The 14,429-nt window shown below is 40.9% G+C and overlaps 1 protein-coding gene across 4 annotated transcripts in view; it reads left to right on the top strand.

Annotated features, from left to right (window-relative positions):
• ANTXRL (ANTXR like) overlaps positions 1 to 14,429 on the top strand; it is a 47,383-nt gene that overhangs the window by 9,798 nt on the left and 23,156 nt on the right. For all 4 annotated transcript variants that reach the window (XM_072340557.1, XM_072340559.1, XM_072340556.1 and 1 more), the window contains exons 3-13: positions 1,518 to 1,589; positions 1,738 to 1,809; positions 3,264 to 3,345; positions 3,449 to 3,482; positions 5,405 to 5,484; positions 5,614 to 5,682; positions 5,885 to 5,965; positions 6,065 to 6,125; positions 9,943 to 10,041; positions 11,584 to 11,653; positions 13,267 to 13,345. In XM_072340557.1, the coding sequence (XP_072196658.1) occupies positions 1,518 to 1,589; positions 1,738 to 1,809; positions 3,264 to 3,345; positions 3,449 to 3,482; positions 5,405 to 5,484; positions 5,614 to 5,682; positions 5,885 to 5,965; positions 6,065 to 6,125; positions 9,943 to 10,041; positions 11,584 to 11,653; positions 13,267 to 13,345 (799 nt within the window). The remainder of the gene's footprint in view (positions 1 to 1,517; positions 1,590 to 1,737; positions 1,810 to 3,263; positions 3,346 to 3,448; positions 3,483 to 5,404; positions 5,485 to 5,613; positions 5,683 to 5,884; positions 5,966 to 6,064; positions 6,126 to 9,942; positions 10,042 to 11,583; positions 11,654 to 13,266; positions 13,346 to 14,429) is intronic.

Raw genomic sequence — 14,429 nt, 5'->3', positions numbered from 1 at the left:
AGCATGTGTCTCACGTGGGCTTTTGGATTATTTTTCTGTTTTGAGAAAAATAGTCTTGTTCGCTAGTAGTGCAATCTTCCTTTCCTGGCACTTTTCACCAATATGGGAACATGGCTCATCCATTGCACAGCACCTATAAATGGGAGTATGAAGATCAGTCCTTGGTTTGAGCAGTCCTTGGAGCATTGTTGGCTCTTATCTACTTGCAGGCAGCTTAATTTCTTCGTTCTTTGTTAACCACATTGTTTTGTGAATGGCTTGCCATTCTCCAGGAGAGCAGTGTCAAGGCATGCTAGCAGGCTTATTCCAGTGTCAGCACTTCAGTGGCTCTTGTCCCATTCTTTGCTTTCCTCCAGCCCACCAGCACTGCTGCACACTTCACTGAACACATGGACTTGTCCACTGATCTGAACCTGGTGAAAGTAGGTAGAAATGCCTGACACAGTGTTGCTTGGAAAGCCCATAGCACAACTGCAGCAGTTTTCACTTTTGTACATTTATGCAGAAACATGTCTAATGGCCATCAGAGGAAGCCTAAGGCTTTTTGCTTCTTCAGTAGTTATGTTTCAGAAGTATTTTAGTTCTTGTTTCTAAACTCCTGTGGTCCTTCTTGATATGCTTCTACTTTATCTCTGCCCTTCTCAACCTTTGTTCAAGACAAATACAGGTATTTGCCTGGCCAGCAAGGTGAATTAACTATTTGTTCAGTCCTAGGACTGTTTTTCAAACCAGACTTCTTATGCTTTTTTTAGCCTTTTAAATGGCTTCGAAGTGTATGACCTAGATCACATGCAGCAAATCAGCTATCATTTACAGTAGATTTGAAGCATGCTGGGCTCTGTTTGGGGTCTGAGTCCCACAAGACTGCTGTGGTCCCTGAGAAGCTAAGACTAAACTGAGAAAAGCCAGGGAGTGAATAATGGAATTTTGTAGATTGGGAATAGAAGCACAAACATAACTAATTGCCCAGCATTTCATGGGAAGTCTGTAACAGAGCCAGGGACTGACTCTCTAAAATTCTAGTCCAGTGTTAGCTATTAGCATTGCCTTTCCCCACTGAATTACTTCAAACGCTTTCTCTTTTGAAACAAACAGTAATTCATGGAAACATTCTCTCACGTGTTCTGGGAGGGTGGATGATCAGTACAAACTTTCCTTGTGTCTGCAACAGCACAGCTATGCTCTAGGAAAGTAAACAGTATATTAGATGATTTAGCAACATCAACAAAATGAATTCAACTAAAAGAAAATATGTAATAAAAGAAGCAGAAGGAAGAACATTTAGTGAGCTTGTCTTGAAATTGCACTTCTACTTGTCTTTGGGTCCATGGGTATTGTCATAACAGCTTGGTTACGGCTTCCAGCACAGCTGCTGTAGAAGCCCCAGCAGCCTCATCTCCAATGCACCTCTGCCCAGATTGTCCCTCACTACCTCTGGAGTGTCCCACTCTTAAAACTGATACATGGAATTTCCCCATGAAGCAAAATGAATGCAATCCATTCTGTTTTGTACACAGGTCTGGTAGCGTCAGAAATCATTGGACAGAGATTTACTCTTTTGTGGAAAGCCTGGCTGAGAAGTTCATAAGGTAATTTTTATTTTTTTTTAGATGGTATTTTAATTTTGTTATATATATGTGTGTATACATACATTTGTGTGTCTTATCTCCCATTCCCTACTTAATCTGATGAAGCAGTGTGTATGAGATATAAATCTGACTTGTTCTTCTGTTTCAGTCCAATGCTGCGCATGTCTTTCATTGTTTTTTCTTCACGAGGCACTACAATCATGAAATTAACAGAAAACAGGCAAGTACTTCCCAGCTTTCAACCAAAAGCACCTCCCATCCCTCAAGCAGTGAAGTGTCCTGCAAAACCAGAATGCAGAACTTTGTCTCTGCCCTTGGTATGGTATCCACTGAAATCCTTCCACTGTTTTCAGGTGCCAGGAGACCCAGAAGGTCTACTGCCCTCCTCTTAACATTTTCAGCCTTATAAGAAAAATGCAGCACTGGGGTTCCCATTCTTAAAATATTTCAGAAAGGAAATACACTTCCAGTCCAGAGTTTTTATACATTGCCCTTAGTGTCCCTAGCTACCCAAATAAGGCAGCTTTTGTGCAAGACCACTCAGACCCTGAGCTAAGGAGCAGAAGACTGTGTGAAAGTCCCACAGTGTTTTCTGAAATAGCTCAAAACTCTGAGCTTGACATCAGCAGTAATCACACCAGGTGGTCCTGGAGCACTACCTGCCAGACTGTTGTACCCCTGCCTTTGTACAGCAGCTGTGCCAGAAGTGCTTTGTTACTGTGTACCTGGGCAGTAGGCTTTTAAAGGGAGTCTTTGCCAGAGCAAAATTCTTGTTAGCACTTTCACAACTGTGTCCTTAGGCTTCTGTTTTTCTGTCTAGGAAGGCAGAGCTCAAGGGTTTGGGGTTTTTTGTTTGTTTTGTTTTTGTTTTTTACTATTCCCAGGGAAATTCATGCTTTGCAAGTTGGGAAGTAAACAAGAGCCCAGTAGCAGAATGTCAAATGTGATATAAAAATACTTCCTGTCCCGTTTACTGTTGGATCTCCATCTGTGCTTTTTCACCTCATTTTATACTGAAAAAGAGTAAAGTTGCACTTCTTGCCCTTAGGACATTCCTCATTCTTCCTCATTCCAGCACCTTACTTTACCTTCATCTGCTTCCCCTACAATTGTTCTTTCAGAAATTGGGACAGTTAATATTAATTTCTCTGAGTGGTGCTCTTGGTCTCCATGTGTTTCTTTGTGAGGCAATGAGCTGTGTATCAGGAGGCATGGTATCCAAGTTGTACCAGGGAACATTATGTGCCTGAGAAAGGTTGATGGTCTACTGGTGTAGGACAGGAAATTCTCCTCATTCCCACCCTATTTTCATCTGGTCTCTATCTTTATAATGGAAAAGTCTTAATCCCTGCTGTCCTGATGATTGATTGAATAATGAGCTTTTATCCATCCCATTTTCATGACAGGGTCATAAGCTTTTGGATTCTCAGTCCATCTGCAGTTTGTCAGCAGACAGTGTACCAGGGACAGGATTGCAGCCTTAAAAATGGATTAACCCTAACATGGTGACATGCCTGGTTTTGTGCTCCATGCTTCTGAAAAAAAAATAATCTTGGTTTTGCTGGTGTTAGTTCTTGTGAATGCACAGGATGTGTAATTCATCTGTGTTATTTGATAAAGCAGCCACAATAATACATCTAATAAAATTCTTTATTTATTTCTTTTTGTCTAAAGGGAAGCCATAAGAAGAGGGCTTGAAATTCTTCAGTATGAAGTGCCTGGAGGAGACACATTCATGCATGAAGGATTTAAAAGGGTACACACTCCAGAATCTCTTTTCTTTGATTTATACATGTAAACTTTGCTTTCCTTGCTGCTTCTGCACTTAATTGCAAATTATGTTCTATGCTTCACTGCAGGCAAATGAGCAGATTTACCATGAGACCTATGGAGGTAGGTGCTGTGTATTTCTTGTTATGGGTCTGTGTGGAAGAGATAGGAATGATAGATTTACGTGACCTGCAGTAAACTTATTGGAAGAAGTTTTGGAGAAGGGATTGGTGTTACACAATCATTGCATTCCATTTTGACTACAGTCCTGATTTCAGATGTGTGATTCATGGTTTATTAAGACCAGAGTAGACCAGTATGATCCCAGATCTGACCCAGGGCAGAATTCAGACCAGAGCATTGCAGACAGAATGGTTTGTACTGCACCCAGGGACAAGAACACACATATGTACCTGCCCTTCTCTGTTCTGATGCACTTAGACCCATCTGCCTCCTGCTCCCAGCTTCTCTTTCTTAACAGTGTAGGTATGAGTGTGATTAGTGGGAGATTTTTGTGAATAATTTAGGATCAGATTCTCAGTAAATGTACTGTATGTTTTCATTAAATTTCAAGAGGGAAATGTATTTGTGCCAAAGAGAAGGCCTAGTTTGTTGAACTGAGCACTTTCTGCCTGGTTTGTGTGCTGGTGTTACATTTTTCTTGTTTGTGAGCTGATGGCCTCTTTGGGAGGCCCAGAAAAAGGTCAGTCCCTTCTAATAAAACAGGGTGCAAGCGTGGAGTCTTCAGCAGCAACGCTGTTATGTGGCTCCCCAGATTCTCCTACATGACAAATATAAGAGTTTGATGAGCCCAACTGAAAATTATTTTCCTCTTCCTAAGAGATTGAGAGCAGTTTATTAGTTCTTAGCTAAGTTGATTGGTAAGGAAAATGGAGTAGATGATGTCTGGATTTATAAAATAAACTATTGGGAAAGAAACAAAAAATGAGAAGAAAACGAAGTTTGATTTATCTCTGTCCTTTTTCAAACATCCTCAGCAAAAAAAAAAAAAAAAAAGGTAATACAGGAAATCGTGCTTTTCCCCCCTAAGTTGCAGGTCATTTTTTTAAAAGGTTTTGTATCTGTGTTGACATGACATGGGAAGGACTGCATGGCATAAGAAATCTGTCAGAAATAATCAGTCTTCAGCTTCAGAGAGTATGGGGAAAGACAATTGAAATAGTACCAGATTACTTTGAAAAAATAACAAATAGATCTCTGAAAGTAATGTGTACACATTAGTATGTTTGATTACTGAAGCAGGATGGTTAGTTGAACCATCGTTTGTATATTAATTGGGACTTTCTTTTTTTTAGTAGTTTGCATTTTTCTAGGTAATACTGTACTCTGTATCATGTTGCTTATCTTGCTATCCAAAGCTTTCACACAATCTTTTCACATAAGCTAATGTGAGACGTGAACTTGCTTATCCCAAGACATGAATTTGCTTCAGTGGATCTGGTCTTCCATTTTTTCAGGCTTAAAATTCCTGTGAACTTCACCAACAATTCTTGTTGCATGAAAAGCATAGGACTGAAGCCCTTTTCATGCTGTGTTCAGTAGGGATTCTCCTTGAAAACCTGGTGGAGGGTGAACTTAGAGTTTCAGGAGAGCTCTTCTTGGGAAGAAAGGTCTTGCACTGGCAGTCTCTGGATAGTGTCCATGCAGATGGGTGTTTGTCAAGAGAAGAGGAAAAACTTATCTGTCACTAAGAACAAATTTTACCATTTTTCACATGTAGGGTATAGATGCTATACAGGACAGAGAAGTTTGTGCATGAGCCTTGCTGGAGCAGCACTTCTCCTTCAAGTGCTGCTTGTGTATTGAAGGTGCACAGTTTTCTGCCTGCCATATGCTGTCATACATCTGATTTTCAGCTGTGGTAGATGAGTGCACTTCCAACAAAGTCTGCACAAATCAGGCTGAGATTCTGGCCTTGTGATTTTGAGTTTTTGTCAACAAAAAGACATGTGTCACTTCAAACTTATTTTCACTGTCAAATCTTGTGTCATCCATATGCAATCTGTTAACTATTGTCCATGTAGGAGTTCGGACTGCTAGTGTGATTATTGCTCTGACGGATGGAGAATTGCAAGACGTTCAGTTCTATTATGCAGAACAAGAAGTAAGTCACCTTCACATTTACCCAAACTGGCTCAAGTTAAACCTGTAGGTGTTTACTGTTGGCTCCAATTTCTTATATGGTTTTGCAATTCATGGCAATTATTATTATTATTATTATTTTTTTCTTTAGGCCAACAGGGCCAGAAGTTTTGGAGCTATTGTTTATTGTGTTGGAGTGAAAGATTTCAATGAAACTCAGGTAAGCTTGCTTGCTTTTATTTTGTTTTTTTTCTTTTTATACTAGTAGAGGAGTAACAGCATTAGTTGAAGGCATTTATTTAATTACTTGAGGCATAAATCATTTCATGTCAGTATGATGTCTTTCAGCAAGTATGAAGGGGCCCAGTTGTATTCACTGTAATTTTATTTTCCTCATGATTTATGATTGTCTTTCTTTGCAGCTGTCAACAATAGCTGACAGCATCGATCATGTTTTTCCAGTTACGGGAGGCTTTTATGCCCTAAGAGGAACCATTGATTCAGTAAGTTGGCTATTCTGAAACCTAGAAATGGAGACCCTTTCCTGTGTTAATGAAGATTAAAAATGATCATCAAAAATGCCTTTACCTTAAATCTTCCAGATTCTCAAGAAATCTTGCATTGAAATCCTAGCAGCTGAGCCATCCAGTGTTTGTGCAGGAGGTAAGCTTTTGAAAGATTGGGGTGGTAATGCAAGTAAATAACATTGATGAAATGTTGGTAACTAACATTGTGTCAGAGCTGAAGCCCATTGATGAGTTGGAAAGCATCTCCCAAGGCTGTGGCACATGTGTGCACACGTGTCCCTTCTGAGCTCAGGAGGGAGCTGGTGCTGGTACACTTGTATCCTCAGAATGCAAGCTTGGAGAAATGGCTGAGAGCACACTGGGGCAACTGGAGATGCTGCTCTTTCAGATACCCAAAAGAAAGAGGATATGAGTGGTATAAAATTGGGCTACCAGGGGCTATTTTGATGTCTAATGCAACATCTCACAGATTACTGGGAAGACTGCATTCATGGGATCTGTTAGGGCTTGTCAGCCATTAAAACAAGGCTTTGCAGAACATTCACAAATACTTCAGATTTATTGAATCAGATGTAATGAAGTGCGAAGACAGAGATACCTGACCTGCTTTCCAAATCGTTAGTGTTTAACTTAATTGTAGTGAAAGAACGACTAGGGTACAAGCAAATGTGAAGAATCCCCAGGGGAGCTGCTGGTAACTTCATGCCTTTCCTGTTTAGGATATTTAACTTGCATTTATTCTTGTTTATGTTAGCAATCTGCTATATTATTTCTACTTAAGAGACTATTGCAGACTAATGAGAGTGACAGCTTAAGCTTGCTGGAAGGTGTTGTTTATAGAGTGGTTATTTAGATCTTTTGCTGTCTTGTGTTCACTTCCTTGTGTGCTGAAGAATGAGTGCATACAAATGCAGGTTGCCTGAAAGCTGACCTTGAAAACATGGAACAAAAGGGAGACTTGGGAAAAACCTATTAAAGAGCACAAAGAAGAGAAAATGTTCACTCTCCATTTCCACATATTTATCACAGCATGGTTGTATCCAGAATATTTAAACTTCAAATGAAATATCCTTGTATCTTTCCAATTATTTCTAAACAGGTGGTTGTGGGGCAGATGTTTCTCGTAATATTATCTTTGGAAAATCTCAAGAAGGAAATATTTTGCTTTTAAGAATTTCCTTTGCAGACTGCAGAATTTATCAAAAAACTTAAAAGCTTTGACTCAACTTTTTTTTTTTTTAATTTCATAGTAATTAATTGTTTTTATTTCTGGTGTTCCAGGCAATTTTTGGATAATAAATTATTGCAAGTTTTCTTGCTTGTTAAATATTACTTTTAGCTAAAGAGAAGTGAGAGCTCCAGTAGGGATTTGGCACAATGTAAGAATATTGAAGGGTTGCATCTGAAAAGATCTTTTCATATCAGAAGTTTGAAAATATTTTCCAAAAGAACTCTGGAAAAATATATTTTCCGGAGAAGATCCCACTTCTTGAAAGTGGACGTGTTTCCTCAAAGCCAGCAAAACTGTTTTGAAAGAGCAGTAGCTTGGTTTTCAAGCATTCTTCATACATGCATAAATTCAGGAGCTTGTTCTGTCTCTGACAGCCATCCAGCAAAGGTGGGATCAAAGTAAAGCATGTTGATGACCCACTAGTGCATGAAGATGAGGAACTCGTGTGATGGCTTGCTTTGTCGCAGCAGGGAGCTTAAAAGTAGGAAGGAGCCACATGCACAGCTTAATGTGATGCAGGCCGTCAGCATAGGTTAAATTGTCTTTGACACCAAGAACTGAGCACATAATAGGTTTTTCTACAAGCTAAGTAAGTCCTGCAAGCCTTACCTGGAATGAACCTGAAAGAGTTTTTAGAGCACAAAGCTACGTTCCAGGTTGGCTTTATCATCTTGAATTAGGATTATTCAATTTATTTACTTTATTATTTACTTCAACAGAGCCAGAGGCTCCTTTTCATAGATCTTTGTTTGCACTACTGTCTCCTGGAGGGAATCTCCTTGGGTTGAGCAACTTTTTTCACAATAGTGTGAATCCAGGTTTTGAATTCAGTTCACTGGACAGTCGGATAATAGCTCTGTGTGTAATGTGACTTATTTAGACTTAAGCACAGGAAAGTCCCGGGGCACTGAAGTCTTAACAGTTTTTTAAGACCTTTTAAATTTTGGTAATCACTTAGTGGAATTTGCTGGTAATGTATATGTAAGAAGTAAGATCATGTAGCTGTTAATTTCTCTATGAAAATACATATCCTGTACCTTTAGAGATGCCTAAAATTTAGAACATGGTATTTTCTAGAAATTTAAGGTTGGTCTCCTTTCTTTCTAGATAGGAACTTTATTTATTTATTTTTTAAATGTAATTTAAATTTGTGTTTCAGAATTTTGATTTAAAAAAAAAAATAAATAAAGCACTCAGTTTTTCAGAAGTGCCATCCATTGTGACATTCTCCAACAAGGAAGCTCGCGTGGTTGTAGCCTTGAAACGCAGAGCTATCCATGCATTTATTCTCACTTGTCTGAGTAAGGTGAAAAACAGTTGGGATTTTGTTCAGTGCTTTTTGTAATGTCTAGAATCTGATAGGAGAGCAGGAGGGCCTTTGGGGTTGGTTACTGGAAGCTGTTCTTGACCAGGGATTAGAGCAGACTGACCCACTCCTCGCAGCTCTTATTACAACTCATTATTACCACTGTGCTGGTAATCACTGGGGTTTTCAGCTTCATTTTTTATTTGTGAGAGATTTAGTAAATTGCTGATGGTATGGTTTCCATGTGGTTGCAGCTGAATTATGACAACTTCTGTTGGGTCTCTGACTCCCCATGACAAAGATATCCAGCAAGTCCATTTACAAATTGATCCAGTCGTGTTATGACAGCTATCTGATGCTTAATGCTTTCTGACCCTGCAAATTTGTCATCCCCACTGTAGAGAAATGTAGTTTGGTCCTTTCTGTTCCCTCTGATTTAAAGTGACCAAGACATGCAGCCTGTAAACAGGCTATCAGTGCAGCAGCAGAGGTGCCTCCTACTCTGTTTGACAGCATCATTGCTTTGATTATGCTTACGGTATGAGGATGTGATTGAAAGGTTTTGTTGGATGTGGCATCCTACTGGCCACATCAACTCCCAGGTGTGGATGCAAGCCGTCAGCTTCTCATCAGAGTCACAGAAGCGGAGCCGACAGCGCAGCCAGTGCACACCAGCTCCAACCTACCATCTCGCTGCCAGCGCTGCCCGGTTATTTCAGTGCTGACCTTTTTCCCTTTGCTGTCTTGTCAAAAGCTGCAATCTGTGAGCTGACGGTAACTAAGGAAGAAAAGGACGCAGCCAGAGCCAGGGCGCAAAATTAAATGGAATTAGCCATTTCAACAGACCATCACCCAGGACATGCTAATGTTTGGGAACGTTCGAAGGGGCAGACTTCTCATTGGCAATGAGCAAATCCAGTACTAGCTGCCTGCATTTCCACATGAGTCTGACATTGTATCTCAATTGCCAGCTTGTGTTGGTGGCCAGGTTTCTCTGAAGGCAGTTCTCACAAGTGACTGTGCAGAATGGCTGTGATGGGAAAAGAAGGGTAAAAGGGGTAACCTGCCCTGACAACAGTAGACCTCTAAATGTAGGTTTTACCTTTTGATGTTTTGTGTTGAATGTTTCAGTTAAATCTTTATGGTTGCTGCCTTTTGGGATTGGGGAGGGAGGGCTAAATCTAACTGCAATTTTATTTCAGCAAGCTGCTTTCCTGTAAAATTGAGAAACAAAAATAAACTTTCTTATCTGGGCATTTCTGTCACTAGGTGGGCTGGCTGTAAACTACATCAGTGTGAAAGTCTGGATTCAAACATAGGGCACAAGACAGCTGTCATCATGTACTTCAAACCACTCTGGAAGGGAATGCTGTATTTGAGCCATTTTTCATAACATTTCTGTACTTTTATTTACAGAACCCTTTCAAGTCGTGGTAAGAGGCAATGGCTTTTATCATGCAAGAAATATTGACCAGGTACTCTGCAGCTTCAAGCTCAATGACAGCCTTACTATCAGTAAGTCTGAAGGGAGGAGTTCCATATCTCCTGTGGCTGTCACCACATAGGATGCAGCCCCCCTCCCATCCACATCAGGGAGCTATGTAGTGGCTGTGGGGGGAAGTGGGTGGGGACCTTTATCTGGCAGGAGATTGAAACTCATCTTTGTTTAATCTTAAAACCTTTGGGAACTGTGTTGTGAGGCATTATGCAGGAGATGCTGCTGTATGGTGAATTTCAGCATTGCTGTAGTGATTCACATGGGGCATGCATACAACCAGTGAGGACTGGATATCAAGTTTGAACAGGAAGAAATAAAGCTTCTTCCTATTTTCTATTTCACCTTCAGTAAAAATATATAATGTTACCTTGATGCCCTGAAGATGTGTTCAGGCTATTTATTCGCTGATTTAGAAGATGCTTGATTGAAAGCAGGACCCTTGAGCCCTGCTTTGCTCCTCTCTGGTACAAGTTGCCAGTCTCATGGCAGAGAATGCTGAAGGTGGAAAATCCCTGTAATTGCTGTGCTCAGTGGGGTTTTGGTTAGCTGTCTCAGCAGCCAGGCAAAGGACTGAATGGCCAAAAAAGATCAAGGGTACAGTTTCTCAGCAATCTTTTCCCTGAGAAGCAGGGTGTCTGGTGAGGTGGAGCATGGCATGAAGGGGGAGTTTTGCTCTTTCTGTTTGTATTGCCCTTGTTGGATGGACACAGTAGGGGCTTTCATTCTCTACCACAGCCAGACTGGTGCCTTCCCTAGCAGTGAGTTCACTTACAAGAGGGTGGTATGAATCGCTCCTTCATTTCTCATCCCAGTCGCCTCAGTGAAGGCTGTGTTAAATAAACTGTGGTGGTCTCATTCCCATCAGTCTTACAGATGCTCTTTGCTGGGGATTTGTTTCTTGTGGTTTAGCAGGTAGCCAGACTTCTGGCTTTTTCTGCTTTGCCCCTCATCCACTGGCACCTTGACTAGATTTCACACAGCAAATGCTAGGACTGACCTGAAAGTACTGAGGAGGAAAGCAGCCTTAATTCTAAATCTCCATGATTTGTTTTGCTTAGGTTAGCTGATATCATGAGACACTGATCGATGCTATCCTTGGTGTTTTTTTTCCCCCCTTTCTCAGGCTGGCCATAAAACATACCACAGCAGCTTCCCTTCTTCAACAGAGATGAGGCCTCAGAAATAAGCTATGTTTTCAGGTGTACTGGCATGGGTGAAGCAGGAAGGATCATCTCTCATATCTGTTGTTGCTGGAGTCTTTTTCTTTTTTCTTAGATACAAGGAATGCTCAAGACTCTAAAATTATAAAATAAGCTGATAGCTTTTACCAGACCCAAGCTTACTTGGGGTGAACAGGTTGCCTGGGATGACTCCTCAGTGTCTTTCTCTGGCCAGGCACCTTAGTGCTTTGTTGGGCCATTTGGAGTGAAATCACAGTAGCAGCTTGTTTGCTTTCATGCCTCAGTCACTCACTGTTAGGGTTGTGCTCCTCCAGGGAATGATCTCCACGGGACAATCTATATTTTTAAATCTCTAACAATACATTAATTCCTTTTCAGATGAAAAGCCGACTCTTGTTCATGATACTTATCTGCTCTGTCCTGCTCCAGTGATTGAAGATGCTGGACAGTAAGTATTGCACTTGCAGTACATGAGGGGAGAGGGAGCTTCTTTATGAGGGCATCATTCCTGAGCTAAGGGCTCAGAATTTTGCCTAAAGTGCCAAGCTAAAAAGATTTGGCTTTGTAATGTGAATAGGGCCATCTCATATGTACAAAATCATCTCCTAATATGAGCCAGCATAGCTCCATTCAACACTGGGTCTCTAGCACAGCTTAACCAAATGCTTTGTTAGACTATGGTCCCCTACAGAGGTCTTGCAGTGCTGGAGATGAAGCTGGCATGAACAGTAGCATTGTCTTTGTTTTTGAGTTCATTGATGCTCTTTGCCAGTCTGGTACTGGTGGGGAGAGTCAGCAGTTTTGTATGGAGTACAGCAGCCATACGTACTGTTGTATCCAACAGGAGGTAAAAAGTAGGGCTGGTGATTAAAAACTTCCACATCAGCTGTGCTACAGACTTCTTGCTTCATTGGACCAACACTATGCATGCTATCTCCAGAGGTGCTAGTGATTACGGTGACTCAGCATGCCCATGTTAGGCCTCACTCTGTTTTAGTGCATGCTGGTGGGTGTTAAGATCCTGCCCAGGATGCTGATATAGCAAATACTAGCAGGTGTTTCTGCACTGCAGCTCCAGAACTTGAGGGTTCTGATTGAGAGGGGCTAACAGGACTTCATGTTAGTTTCCCTGCATGAACCCAATGCAGCTGAAAGGCTGTCAGCTGTGAGATGACTTGGAAAAAAATAGAATTAATGAGAAGAGTGTGGACAGAGGATTTTTGAGTATGCCTATGCCATTTCTCCTCATCTCTGCTTCTATTCCCTTTTTTCCAGACCAAAAGTTAATTGAATTACAACCAATCTTTTCATTTTGGTAGAATATTGATGCTCAGTTTGAATTCCTACACTGCTGTTGTTGTTATTGCATCCTGTGTTTGGACCCTGCTCTACTTTGGCTAGCACTGGTATTTTTTGGCTGTTTTACAGACTCCAGGAAGGTGTGGCACAAGACTGTACCTTCCTTCTTGGTGATCTGGATCCTTAAATATCTTACAGGGAGACTGAGGGGAAAGCTTCCCTCCCCTTCCCTACCTGTGGGGGCTGCTATTTTTTTCTTCATACCTTTTCTCTGATACTGGGGAATGATTAAGGCCAGATTTTGCTTTAATTTCACTGTCATTTAAATCTTTTTCTTTTGACCTCGTGCAAGACCCTGACTTGACTTGGATATATTTTAAAACAAACAAAACCCGTCTGGCTCTTTAAGCTGCAGAAGTGGTTTAAGATAAAAGCAAATGCTTCTTGAGCTATCTAGGATAGTATTGCAAGCATCTGAGATTTTGTTTTAGCTCTATCCTAGTGCCCTTTTCCCCAGGTGAGATGAAGGTTTTATAATGAAAAACATAAGACCAAAATCAATTAAACCAGTGTAAAAGGGATGACTCCTGGGCAAGCAGAGAGATAGTGGCAGGTAAGCACCTGCAGCCACAGAATGCCTTGACTCAGCAGGGAATGTTACCCATGCATGTTCATGAGCCAATGGCTAAAATGCAGCCAGAATAAAAGGAACAATGGGTATAGATATGACACTAAAAATAAGTGTATCTGTTTGTGCTTTAGGGTGGTTTTCCTACAAGTCAGCATGAACAATGGGCTAACGTTCATCTCCAGCTCTGTCAGCATCACCAGCACACAGTGTGTAAGTAATTGCAATGGGGCTTGACAGAGAAACTATGAGATCTTGGGAAGTGGTGATGGCTCTTCAGGCAAGCACGGGTCTGACTGAGCATTGGTTCCCTGCAGCTGCAGCACCATAGCTGTTGACTGAATCCCAGCAGTTCTTTAAAAATCGCCAGGCTAGTTAAGACTAAACCATTATTGGTGGTGGCTAAATCATGGTAGATTTACAGGTTGAACAGTTGCAACAAAGACACCAACACTTCCTGTCCATTCCTATTCCAGGAAAAAGAGAAGTCCTTATAGGTAGGATCCTACCTATAAGGGAACGTACCTAGAAGGAAACCCAGAAAAAGGGGTGAATGAGTATCCTGAAGCAATACCCTGTTGAGTATTGGGTTACCTATGGGATCTGGAGTGAAATGTGTAGCAGTCAGGACCTTCATCTAGAAGGGTCACAGCATAGAACATCCTCTAAAGTTTAAGGGGTACTCTCTGTTTGGAACTTACTACATTTGTTCTTAGACCTCCACAGTTTACCTCTAGTTCAGACATTTTTCACTTCCAGTGAAGTTATTGCTTTTCTCTTGGTGTCATGTGAAATGTCATGGGGGATGGTTGAAAAGAGATAATAGCCTCTCATTTTGGAGTGAAATTCCTGGTACTGGGCTGCTGCCCAACCACGGAAGGATGTGTTACTATCCAGCAGCGGCTGGGATTCGTATCTCCTGGCTGATGTCAGGTAGACCACTTATCCCCAGGATAAGGGATCTAAGTGATCTTTAATCAAAACTTGATTTTAGAATAAAAAAACAACAACAACAACAACAAAAAAAAAAAAAAACCAAACCAAACAAAAAAAAAAAACAAAAACACAAAAACAAAACAAAAAAAAAACCCAAACAGCTAAACCAACTGATACCAATATTTGGTGCAAGTAAACAACAGTTTGCTTTAGCTAAAGATTTGGCCTTGTGCTTGTGGTCTAAAAAGTTGCCAAAGAACCTGATACCAAGCAGCTGGTATTGAATTTGAGCTTTATTGTTACTAGTGTCAGAAGGGCTTTTATAGCCTACACCAAATGCTGTCATATTGGTTTGTAATCA

The sequence above is a fragment of the Excalfactoria chinensis genome, chromosome 6 (assembly GCF_039878825.1).
Source record: "Excalfactoria chinensis isolate bCotChi1 chromosome 6, bCotChi1.hap2, whole genome shotgun sequence".
NCBI lineage: Eukaryota > Metazoa > Chordata > Aves > Galliformes > Phasianidae > Excalfactoria > Excalfactoria chinensis.
This window is presented reverse-complemented; position numbering and strand designations above follow the sequence as displayed.